Source organism: Mus caroli, unplaced genomic scaffold (assembly GCF_978045245.1).
Source record: "Mus caroli unplaced genomic scaffold, Mus_caroli_1 scaffold_17, whole genome shotgun sequence".
In the NCBI taxonomy this organism is placed as follows: domain Eukaryota; kingdom Metazoa; phylum Chordata; class Mammalia; order Rodentia; family Muridae; genus Mus; species Mus caroli.
In genome coordinates this window covers 53,202,920-53,215,098 of record NW_028227272.1, presented here as the reverse complement: position 1 = coordinate 53,215,098, position 12,179 = coordinate 53,202,920, and the positions used below count along the sequence as shown (strand labels likewise).

General features: G+C 40.7%; 1 protein-coding gene across 1 annotated transcript in view; it reads right to left on the bottom strand.

The window, feature by feature from the left end:
• The window catches only part of Impg2 (interphotoreceptor matrix proteoglycan 2), a 66,609-nt gene that overhangs the window by 51,126 nt on the left and 3,304 nt on the right, over positions 1-12,179 (bottom strand). The window contains exons 3-5 of the mRNA XM_085832231.1: positions 5,174-5,340; positions 1,722-1,753; positions 1,604-1,627 (exon numbers count right to left, since the gene is read on the bottom strand). Coding sequence (XP_085688357.1) covers positions 1,604-1,627; positions 1,722-1,753; positions 5,174-5,340 — 223 coding nt within the window. The remainder of the gene's footprint in view (positions 1-1,603; positions 1,628-1,721; positions 1,754-5,173; positions 5,341-12,179) is intronic.

The following is a 12,179-nucleotide window of genomic DNA, read 5'->3' as shown; positions in this document are numbered from 1 at the left end:
CAGAAAAAAACCTGTCTCAAAAAAAATAAATAAATAAATAAATAAATAAACAATATACTACTTGAAAATTAAATATAAAAGGATTAAAGAGATGGTTCAGTGGTTAAGAACTGGCTGCTCTTCCAAGGTCCTGAGTTCAATTCCCGGCACCCACCTGACAGCTCATAACTGTCTATAACTGCAGCCTCCCTGGGACCCAATCTCCTCTTCTGATGTGCAGATAAACATACAGACCTATATCATATACATAAATAAATCTTTTAAAAATTTTAAATTGAGAGAGAGAGAGAGAGAAAGAGAGAGAGAGAATTTACGCAATTAAATGAAGAAGAGAAGCTGAGGCAGGGTGTGATGGTTTGTATATCCTTGGACCAGAGAGTGGCACCATCTGGAGGTGTGGCCTTGTTGGAATAGGTGTGACCTGGTTGGAATGGGTGTGTCACTGTGGGTGCAGGTATAAGATCCTCACCCTAGTTGCCTGGAAGTCAGTCTTCCACTAGCAGCCTTTCGAGGAAAACGTAGAACTCTCAGCTCTACCTACACCATGCTTGCCTGGACACTGCCATGCTCCCACCTTGATGATAATGGACTGAACCTCTGAATCTGTAAGCCAGCCCCAATTAAATGTTGTTTTATTAAGACTTGCCTTGGCCATGGTGTCTGTTCACAGCAGTAAAACCCTAACTGAGACACTGAGTAAGGCACTCTGGGCCCAGCACATTGTGGGTGGATATGGAGGAGATAGTTTCCCCAGCTCTCTCATTAGGACCAAAGTTTCACAAACAGAGACCATTGCTAAGGAGTTACTCAACAGAAAGATTGTAAGGTAAAAACATATTGTGATACAGTGTGTTATCAGAAGGATGGGAGGAGATGGAGGATGTACTATTCTTGCTTTACATAATCATAAAGTCAAGAAAGTAATCCAAACAGCCACCTACTCAAATCTGTGTCTGTGGCATCATGAGACATATGATGACCAAACTCATAGAGTTCCACTGTCTTTTTATCCACTCACACACTATTCAAAAATTCCTGTGTATATATACACTCCAACTATGTCTTCACTTTGTCATGGAAGGTGGATGTCTGGATACTGGCTTGCTTAGTTAATTTTTGAATCTACTTGTGATATCTTATGTAACCCACTAGATCCTATGTAGAATACCCTACTGATATTCTGAGGATGGATAAAATTCAAACTCTAGTCACTATTCCTCATGTTTTGCTATCTGCTTTACGTCACTACTGATTAGAAGCCAGAAACCATCCTGTGCCTAATGGGTGGCCAAGATGCATACTGACAGTTTACTACTCTTGTTTTAGGAGCATAATCATAAAGTTAAAAAAAAAAAAAAAAGGAATCCAAACAATCACCCCTCATTTAACAAACTGACTCCCCTCTAAGAGAAACCTTCTCAGTTTGTCGTTAGCCTTTAACCTCAGTAACAGTATTGCATTCTCAATAAGGCAGACATCCTTTGAATTATTCAAGAGAGGAGTGAGACAGTCTCCTGGTAAGGTCAGACAGTGAATAAGCACAGTGGCCCTGGTGGTTCTGGGGACAGATATGGCCTCAAGGGGACTGGCATTTTGAACTTACCCACAGGACTGATCCTTGCAGGAGCTGAAAGGAAATAGAAAAGGGACACCAGGGTAAGTGCTGGAAGTCTGTATGGCATGTCTAATGCTGCTATATTGAATTTGGAGGAAAGACATACCTGCTCTCAGTTTCCCTTGTGTAATTCAGTTTCTAGAGAGAACAAAGACACGATACCTGAGTTAATAACAGTGATCACACAGTGAATACACTTACTACACAGGGGTCACTGATGCCCTAACATGATAGAAACTATGCCACTCTTCTCTAAGAATGAGCAATTAATGAAAGCAGATAGTAGCAATGCCAAGTTTGTTCTACAACTGTTCAGGCACAGAAGTATCTGTGTCCGCTTATGTGCCCTGATGTTGCTATGTGCTCTTATTTCAAATAACAAAGAGATACACAAACACTAAGGTAAACTCAGAAGGTCTTGTTTCAAGTCCCCATTTCTCTTCCCTAGTTATAAGCACAAAGTCTACATCCTTTCTGGTGCCAGGGATCAGGTTTCTCATCTGCTGAGTGGAAAGAAAATTATCTAAATCATTCTGAGATATCATTAAATAGTTTATTTTTTTATTAGGTATTTTCCTCATTTACATTTCCAATGCTATCCCAAAAGTCCCCCATACCCTCCCACCCACTCCCCTACCCACCACTCCCACTTTTTGGCCCTGGCGTTCCCCTGTACTGGGGCATATAAAGTTTGCAAGTCCAATGGGCCTCTCTTTCCAGTGATGGCCTACTAGGCCATCTTTTGATACATATGCAGCTAGAGTCAAGAGCTCCGGGTACTGGTTAGTTCATAATGTTGTTCCACCTATAGGGTTGCAGATCCCTTTAGCTCCTTGGGTATTTTCTCTAGCTCCTCCATTGGGGGCCCTGTGATCCATCCAATAGCTGACTGTGAGCATACACTTCTGTGTTTGCTAGGCCCCAGCATAGTCTCACTAGAGACAGCTATATCAGTGTCCTATCAGCAAAATCTTGCTAGTGTATGCAATGGTAAATAATTTTATTGTTAAATAATTTGCTACTCTTTTAATTCTACTGTCTCTCCCAAAATAATCTGACACCTAAATACTTTCAGTTACTAATGCAAAGCTGGTGAATATTTCTATAATTAAAACACAATCCACCCTCCTTCAATTCATACCAAAATATTGAACAATTAACATTTCCCATAAGCAGTTTAAAATTCAAAAGTGAGTTCACCCTTCTCTGCCCTCCACAAAAGTGCCATCATGTCTCCTCTCTCTCTCTCTCACTCTTGTTCTCACCCTCACAATAAATAAATAATAAGTGTGAAATTTTAATCCCAAGCTTTTAAGCCAGCTCTTTTGTCTTATCCCCTTGTAACACTGAAACACTTCCCGTCATCCACAGAGCCAAATCCAAGCCTCTTAACACTCTCCCCTTCTTCTGTCCCTCTAGAACACTGGCTCAAACCATTCTCCCCAAACACAGCTCATGTTGCTCCCTCCATCTGCCTGTGCAACCTCTCCTTCTCACCCAAATCACATTTCGCACTTCAGACTCAAGCCAGACAACGCACCACTGGGTTATTTATAAATGACCACTAAAGCTTACTTCCTAGACTTTCAAGTTGAAACTAAAGTCCCACTTGTTGTAAGAAACATATTAAATGTAACATCACAAGACTATTAATAACTCCCATATCTATGCTTTTCTTTCATAATTGATTCAATATTCTGAACACAACTTGAAATACACAATGCTGATATAAATGTGTATATGTGACTCTTTTCTTCATTGACATTTTTAAAATCAATGGACATGGAAATGGACTGGAAATGGAAGCCCCAAACACAGGAGGAAAACACGCTTCCAGAGTTTTGTTTTTGCAGGGCTGCTGATCAAACAGAGGGCCTTGAACATGCTACTAAGCTCTGTACTGCTGAGCAATATCTGTAGCCAAAAATAAATTTTGGAAAAATAGAACTGGTTATGGATTTTTTTAAGATCCACCACAATTGATTTTAGAATAAGCAATTTTTTTCTTGGTTTTTTGAGACAGGGTTTCTCTGTGTAGCCCTGGCTGTCCTAGAACTCACTCTGTAGACCAGGCTGGCCTCGAACTCAGAAATCCGCCTGCCTCTGCCTCCCAAGTGCTGGAATTAAAGGCATGCGCCACCACTGCCCATCAGGATAAGCAATTTATTGTCTTTATTTTCAAAATAGAGAACGCCTTGTAAGGTTGCTATTTATTAGATACAAGATATGATGAACATGGATTATATAGTGCTTATTATCGTAGTTGCTAAAATGGAGCAGGGAAAAGTGTGACAGAGAAAGGCTGAGGCAGTGTCTTGACTCGAACTCAAGTGACTTCAACTGTGACATCCCATGATAATGAGGCAAGTTCATGTTAAACACATAAAAAAGTCAGTGAAGGCTAATCCTGGCTCTCACCTTGGCTATGTCTGGAATTTATTAAAGCCAAAGCAGCTGGGCACACCTGTCTGTGGTTTTTCTTGATTAGAAAACTTCAGGTGGGAAGATCAACCTTAAATCCAGATCATTTGAGGTCAGAAAATCCACCCTAAATTTAGGCCACGCCCACTGGTTGCATCCCACATAAAAGGACACAGAAGGAAGAAAGAAGCTCCTGTCTTTCGCTTGTTTGCCCTCACTCTTGCTGGCAAATGTATCTATCTTGCTGCTGAAGCCTTTTTTTTTTTTTTTTTTTTTTTTTTTTTTAACTGCATTTAGAAACTACTTCTCTGGGATTCCAACACAGAGACAAGCTGTGACATCCAGTCTTGTGCACTGAACAAGGATGACATTCTTAGGCTTTCCGATGAGAGACAACCACTGTGGGACTAGCCAGGCCACAGTCTCTAAGCCACTCTGATGAATCCTCTTTTAATATGGTCCATTCTAGCAGTTCTGTTCCTCTAGAGAACCCTGGCTAATACAGAACTCAGGTTTAAAAGGCCACACACAGTGGTATGCATCTCTAACCCCCACACTCCTAAGGCAGGATGGGAGGAGACATAAACAGGAGAATCATCCAGAAGTTCACACGTTTTTTGCAAAAGCAAAAATTAAAAGAGACCTTGCCTCAAAAACAGGTGAAAGGAGAAAACTGACTCCCAAGAGGTTGTACTCTGCCAACCACATGTATGCTGTGGCATTCATGTGCACACATGCGCGCGCGCGCGCACACACACACACACACACACACACAGAGAGATAAATAAAAACAGAACTTTAATTAAAAGCACATTTACACTTCACTAAATGTGCTATATGGACTAAATCCTCAACCTTCATTAGAATGTCTGGGATCCATTCTGAATGAATTTATGAATGAATTTGGCAAGAATGTTCAACTCACACAGAATCCTTATCTTTAAATTTCTGCATGTACCATGTATAAACAAGGCTGACACTGTTTTGGACCAGCAGTGTTCATTATCAAAGGCCAGAGCTAGGGATAGAAAACTAAGCTATTCCCCAGGGCAGCCCACTCAGCATCCTCACCTTCTCCTCCTTTAGCCTTTAGCGGTGCACAATCACACCTACTACAAGGCTCGCTGTGACACTTACCTTCATGATTACGTTTCTGTGTTCCATAGACTGACTAAAGTGGGCGCCCATTTCAAATACACTTGTGACTCCATCCTCACATAAATTCATCCAGTGACGATATTCGTCACGCCCAGGAAGTCGATCCCAAAACGTCCTGAAGGCTTCCCAGATGGCTTCCTGGCACACTGGCAAGTAAAGAGAAGGCGTTTAGGCAACGAGAAGATGCTCTTTACCTACTGTGTTCCCATGGTGATCATGGGGCAACTCCCTCCCACTCTCCTGAGACACTTTGATCACAGTATCCTTTCTGCAGGGTCATGAGAATAGTAGTCAGCTAGAAAACACCCTGTTCAAACTTCTCCATTCCGAAAAAGACATTGCACTCTCCAACGCTTCTTTTATACAGGGGAATAACTCACCTCTTAATGAATTCTTTCCCTGCTGACTTAAAAACAAATGGGTCCTTATGTCATGAGAATGTAACTTCCATTGAATATATTGTGTTGGTCTGTTTTATTAACAGGCACTGTCATTTTAAGTTTCTTTGATTTTTTTTTTTACTTAAGTTATAACTTCAAAAGACAACTTCTCAGCTTTTCAAAAGATAATGACACTTTTGGACTCAGTAGTAAAATAATTCCTAATGACTTATGACTCAATGCATAGTTCAGCCCTCATCAGAGGACCTGCTGCTGCTGCTTCTCCTTCTCCTTCCTCCTCCTTTTCTCCTTCTCCTTCTCCTTCTCCTTCTCCTTCTCCTTCTCCTTCTCCTTCCTTTCCTCCTTCTCCTTCCTTTCCTCCTTCTCCTTCCTTTTCTCCTTCTCCTTCTCCTTATTCTCCTCCTCCTCCTTCTTCCTTTTCTCTTTTTCTCCTTTCTCCTTTTCTTTCTCCTTTTCTCCTTTATTCTCCTCCTCCTCCTCCTCCCCCTCCTCTTCTTCCTCCTCCTTCTCCTTCTTGCAATAGATAGTAATTAATACAGAGACCCACAACTGGTCAACATGCAGAGAATAAGGGACATCAGAACACTCAACCCTAAATGCAATGTCTACATCACATTCCTCCTCTCAAGGCATTAAGGATCTGTGCAGACGAGGGGATAGAAAGAACCTAAGAGCCAGGAGAGGTGGATGACTTCATGGAAACTGTTTACCAGACACAACAGGACAGATGAGCATATGAAAAGACAGACTGTAACAGCATGCATAAGACCTGCACAAGCTCAAGCCACACAAAACACCAGCATGGGGGGGGGGGGGGAGGCACAAACCCTCACATCTAGCTGCAGAGTCATTGGCATTCAGTGGCTGCTGTGAGAGGGGACTCAGTTTTCTTCAATAGAGTGACATCTGGTATCTGGACCACATTCCAGAACAGACCTCATGCCCAGGTGTAGTGAGATTTTTATTTATTTATTTATTTATTATCATTAAGACAGAGAGAATTTGAATTTGGTACATAGGAAAAATGGAGAGGATCTGGGAATAGTTGATGAGGAATAATAATGTGGTCAAAGTATATTTCATGAAACTTTCAAAGAACAAATAGAAGCTTTTTTTAAAAAAAGATTAAAAAGAGTCAGGCAGCGCTGGCTCACGCCTTTAATCACAACACTTGGGAGGCTGAGGCAGGTGGATCTCTGAGTTTGCAGTCAGCCTGCTCTACAGAGTTTCAAGATGGCCAGAGAAACCCTGTCCCAACAAAAAGAAAAAAGAAGAAAAGAAAAATAAATAAATAAATAAAATGAGAGAATGACATTTTAAAAGAGCCTAGAGTGAAATGCAGAAATGCAAAGGAATGGGATCTACTCTTGGGCAAACTTATCAGACACTGAATTTAAAAAGGAGCATTTGGAACTCCTCAAGGCTTCTCAGTTGAGGGCACTTTGTAAACCAGGGAGAGTTTGGTTGTCGCTCTCCATCAACTACAGCTTATGCCTGAAACAGGAAATAATGACAAATTCCATTCAGTCACGCTCCATGGCATCTACACAAACAAAGCAAACAATTATGATGACATAAGAACTTGCACAAAAGTGTTTGAAATCGTTTACACTTGCCAAAGCCTGGAGGTATTAAAGATGACCATCAATAAACAAATGGGAAATAAACTCTGGTAAATCCACACATTGGGATATCACTCAATTATTATCTCAAGATGAGCTTTCAAAGCATTAAAACTGTGTACCTCTAACTTATAAGCCTATTGCCAAATCAACCAAACCAAGCTGTATGATTCCGATACAAATCTGGAAAAGAGGAAGTATGGGGACCCCAAAGTGATGTTTGTCAGGGTTTTGGGAAGTAGGGGGATGAATAGGTTGTTCTGAATGATGCTATAATAGTTGGTAAATGTCATTATACATTCACCAAAGCACAATGCACAATGAATACATAGGGAACTCCAATGCAAACTATGAGTTTGTTAATAATACACCAATGTTGGTGTATCAATTGTAGCAAATGCACTGTGTTACTATGATGTTAACGCTAGGGAGTTTAAGGAGCTTGGTGCTAACCTCATGAACATCCTGCTTAGCTTTTCTCTGAACCTAAAACTGCTGTAAAAATAAATTCTACTGATTTTAGAAACACATTTAAATCTATACATAAAAAAATATATTCTGTAAACTGGAGACAGCTCGGCAGTTAAGAGCACTCAATGAACTTGCAGAGATATGTAGTTAAGTTCCCAGCACCCACATGGTGCCCACAGTTCCAGGAGACTCAATGCCTTCTTCTGCTCTCCAGGGGTAGTAGGCACATGAGGTCTTTGTGCACAGAGGCATAACAACACTAATACATCGAGAATTAAAAGAAATAAACATTTTCTTAAAAGATCACTTGCTACTCTTGTAAAAGATCTGAATAGTATTCCCAGAACCCACATCTGGTAGCTCACAACGATCTGAAACTCCAGCTCTATAGGATCAAACACCCTCTTCTGGCCAGAACATAGACCCACACCCATGACTCACATACACACACACATACATTTGTAAAACTTTAAATGATATTTGTAAGACTTTGCTGTGTGAAAATGAAAACTAATCAAGTGTACCTGCCAGCCATCACAAGAGAGGTTGCTAAGCATGATCCTTCTGTTGCTTTTGCATCACTGGGAGCACAGTGCCCTTAAGGGAGGGAAGATCAACACAGGGTCAGGATTCCAGAGAGTTTCATTCACATCACGAATGGAAGCATGGCGGTATGAACATAGTCTTATGCTCAATGCCTGACAATCCAAGTACTCACTGTCATAAAATGAAGTGGGGAAATGGTCATACAGTTAAGTCAAAGGGAGTTCTGTTCCTAAAGCTAATATTTTATATCTATCTAAATCTATTTAATCTATTTAAATCGATACCCAGAATTTTGTGTCTAGTATCAGAAACCATAAAACTACTCAAATCCACTCTCAATTCAAACAGGCTGAAGCCACTTCAAAGACAATTGTTTACAACCTCTAGGAACAGTCCTGGAACCACACAACAAATGAAGACACATTCGCTTCAGAAAATCCAGTGAAAGTTGATGTGGAAAGCGAGTCAGCTGCTGTGGACAACAAAAACAGGAGACAGCATCCTTCTAAACTGGAAAGAAGCAAGGCTTCTTTCATCCACAGGCTAGAGCTGTGCACAAAAGTCCTATAAAAGCCAGTTTAAGACAGTCTGAACTGATAAGCAATTACAATTAGGCTTCCGAATACAAGACTCATATATGAAATCAGTTGTATGTCTGTGATGGTTTGTATATTCTTGGACCAGGGAGTGGCACCATTTGGAGGTGTGGCCTGGTTGAAATAGGTGTGTCACTGTGGGAGTGGGCTTAAGACTCTCACCCCAGTTACCTGGAAGTCAGTCTTCCATTAGCAGCCTTTGGATAAAGACATAGAACTCTCAGCTCTGCCTGCGCCATGACAGCCTGGATGCTGCCATGCTCCCACCTTGATGGTAATGGACTGAACCTCTGAACCTGTAAGTTAGCCCCAATTAAGTGTTGTTTTTTTATAAGACATGCCTTGGTCATGGTGTCTGTTCACAACAGTAAAACCCTATGTTTTAAAACCATATGTCTGTCTGTGTATTGAACATAGAACAACTAAAACTACACATAAAACAATCCCATTCACCAAAAAAACAAAAGTATAAAAAAGTAAAATAAGTAGGAATAAATACAAGTGTCCTAGCATGGTCTCTATTGCTGTTGTAAACACCATGATCAAAAGCAATTTGGGGACGAGAGGGATTATTTGGCTTACTGTCCCTATCACAACTCACCGAGAGGGAAGTCAGGGCAGGAACAGAGGCAGAAACCATGGAAGAATGAGTCTGTCTGGCTTGTTTGCTTTCATGATTTAGTTTGTGTTCTTACACAACCCATAACCACCTGCCTAGGGGTGACTCTACCCACAGAGGCCTGGCCCTTCCTCTTGATTAATCAATCATTAATCAAGAAAATATGTCACAGGCCAATTAAATGGAGGCAATTCCTCAACTGAGGTCCTTTCTTCCCAAATGACTCTAGATTGTGTACAGTCGATAAAAATTAACCAGAACAGGAAGTATACATTTTTTTCTTTGAAAACCAAAACAAACAAATTGAACATTTGTAAACAAAAATAGAACAACTTCCGGTTTGTGGATTGGAATATTTAACACTGTTAAGACAATGTCTCCAAACTGACTGCATATTTAGTATAATCCTAACAAAATAATTATTTATATCTTTATATTAACAAGCTGGTTGTAAATTTCATTTTTATTATGAGGAACTTAGGATTGCCAAAACACTGTATACTAAGAAAAAAACCTCGAGGACTCAGGTTTCTCCATTTCACATGAAAACTGTATCATTATCTGAGTTTATTACAAAGGATGTATACAAGATCTATACACTAAACAAAATATTAGCAATATGCTCCTCTTATCCAGTCAACAATGCTGTCATATTCTTAGGATTGTCAACAGGTCTACAAGTCTTAGTGTTTACTAAGACCCTTAAAGATACTGTTTTTACTAAAATCAATCCCATTTCAATGATAATAAAATGGAAGTTTGCTGTGCTTAATGTGTTATGTCAGTAATCTAAGCACCTGGGATAGGAACGCAGGATTGTCACAAGTTCAAGGCCATCCTGAAGTATAGGGTGATTTCAGCCTGCGATTAAAAAGATATCTTTTTTAAAATAAAGCATAATTTTCTGGGGGCTGGAGAAATGGGTCAGTGATTAAGAGTATTTACTGGACAAAGACCCAGTTTTGGTTTTTAGCACTTATACAGTGGCTCACAACTGTTTGCAATTCCAGTGCCAGGGTTCTGATGTCTTCCTTTGACCTTCATAGACGTTAGTCACACATATGGTACACATAATTGCATGGAAGCAAAACACTCAAACCCTTTGTGTGTGTGTGTGTGTGTGTGTGTGCAAAAAGGTCTGAATAACTTTCCTGGAGACATGGATCCAGCAACTGTGCAGATCAAATATTATATGAGGCCTACTGACACTAAAAAATAATCATCTGTTATTTAACTGAAGTTCAAGTTTTAACTGGCTGCCCTACATTTTTACTTACTAAATCTGGTGAAAGGAAATAAAACTCGAGACCTGTGATTCATGTAATGTATGTCAAATAGCCCAAAGAGTTGTTTGTGAGCTTTGAAACCTGGGGCTGAGAACATAGCAGAACAGGCCAGGACATGCCTGGGCAGGCCCATCGTTACATGTCCTGACTGGCCTGGTGCCTCCCTATCTCCCGCCCTTCTGACAGTCTGCTGATGTTTAAATGGACCAATCATGTGAAACCGAGCCAATTCCTCCCCCAGTCCCACCCCCTTTTCTATAAAATCCCCTAGCTTCCAAGCCTCGGGGTTGAAACCACTGTCTCCTGCGTGAGATATGTTTCGACCCGGAGCTCCGCCATTATGGCTCCACCATGTGGTCGACACCTCTGTCTCCTACGAGAGATACATGTCGGCCCAGAGCTTCGTCATTAAACTACCTCATGCTTTTACATCAAGATGGTCGTCTGTTTGTGATTCTTGGGTGCACGCCGAATGGGAATTGAGTGGGGGTTTCCCCACTAGGTTCTTTCACTGGCAGCCATATTTATTACTCGTGACAGAGTTATAGATGGCCTCATCCTATCCCACATTACTCCGGAACATGAGCTTTAAACAGATAGAACTACACTCAGCTTTTGAGTTTCCATACCCTCTGGGATCACCGGAAAATGTCACCTTGTTTTTCACACTAGGCAGGGATGGCTTGTCTGTGTACTTCCTACATATGTATCTCTCCACTTAGAATCACTTTCACTGTATCCCGGTGGTTCTGGAAAGTTGTGCTTCGTTTCATTTCGTTTCCTTTACAGAGATTTCCTTGCCTCTGCTTCCCAGCTGCTGGGATTAAAGACATGCACTACTGAGCCTAGCTGAGTTATTTGATCTCTTTTTTTAATGTTTTTGTATATTTGAGCTCTTCATCCTTTGTTATATATGTAACTAGCAAAGATTTTCTCCCATTCTGAAGAGTTTTTACTTGATTAAAATTTTCCTTGGCATTCTGTAGTCTCTGTTTATTCTCTGTTTCTTGTCAGTTGTGGGTCTCTCTGTGTTAATAAAATAAATATGTGTAAATAGAAGCTTTCCAGATGGAGGATAGGAGATGCACTAATCTATGAATATAGAGATAAGTCATCAGGAGTTGGTTTAACACTATGCTTACTGACCAGCATATCAGTAGTAGGTTCTCCCTGGGGACTTATGACCTGTCTGGTCATAGGTTCTTGGCTTGATGATGTGCCAGATATGGGTTTCATCTTGTGCAGCAGGATTTAAATTTCTTTAGAAAGTGGTTGGTTATTCTCATGACCTTCATGCCACTATTGCGCCAGTAGCCATGTACTGACAGGCCGATATTTGTAGTTTGTAGCATTCACAGCTATGTAAGATTTATTGAAACTGGCCAGTAACCACTACCAAGGAATTAAAGTCAAATTCCAGATTCAGCTGAACCAGAGGACTCCA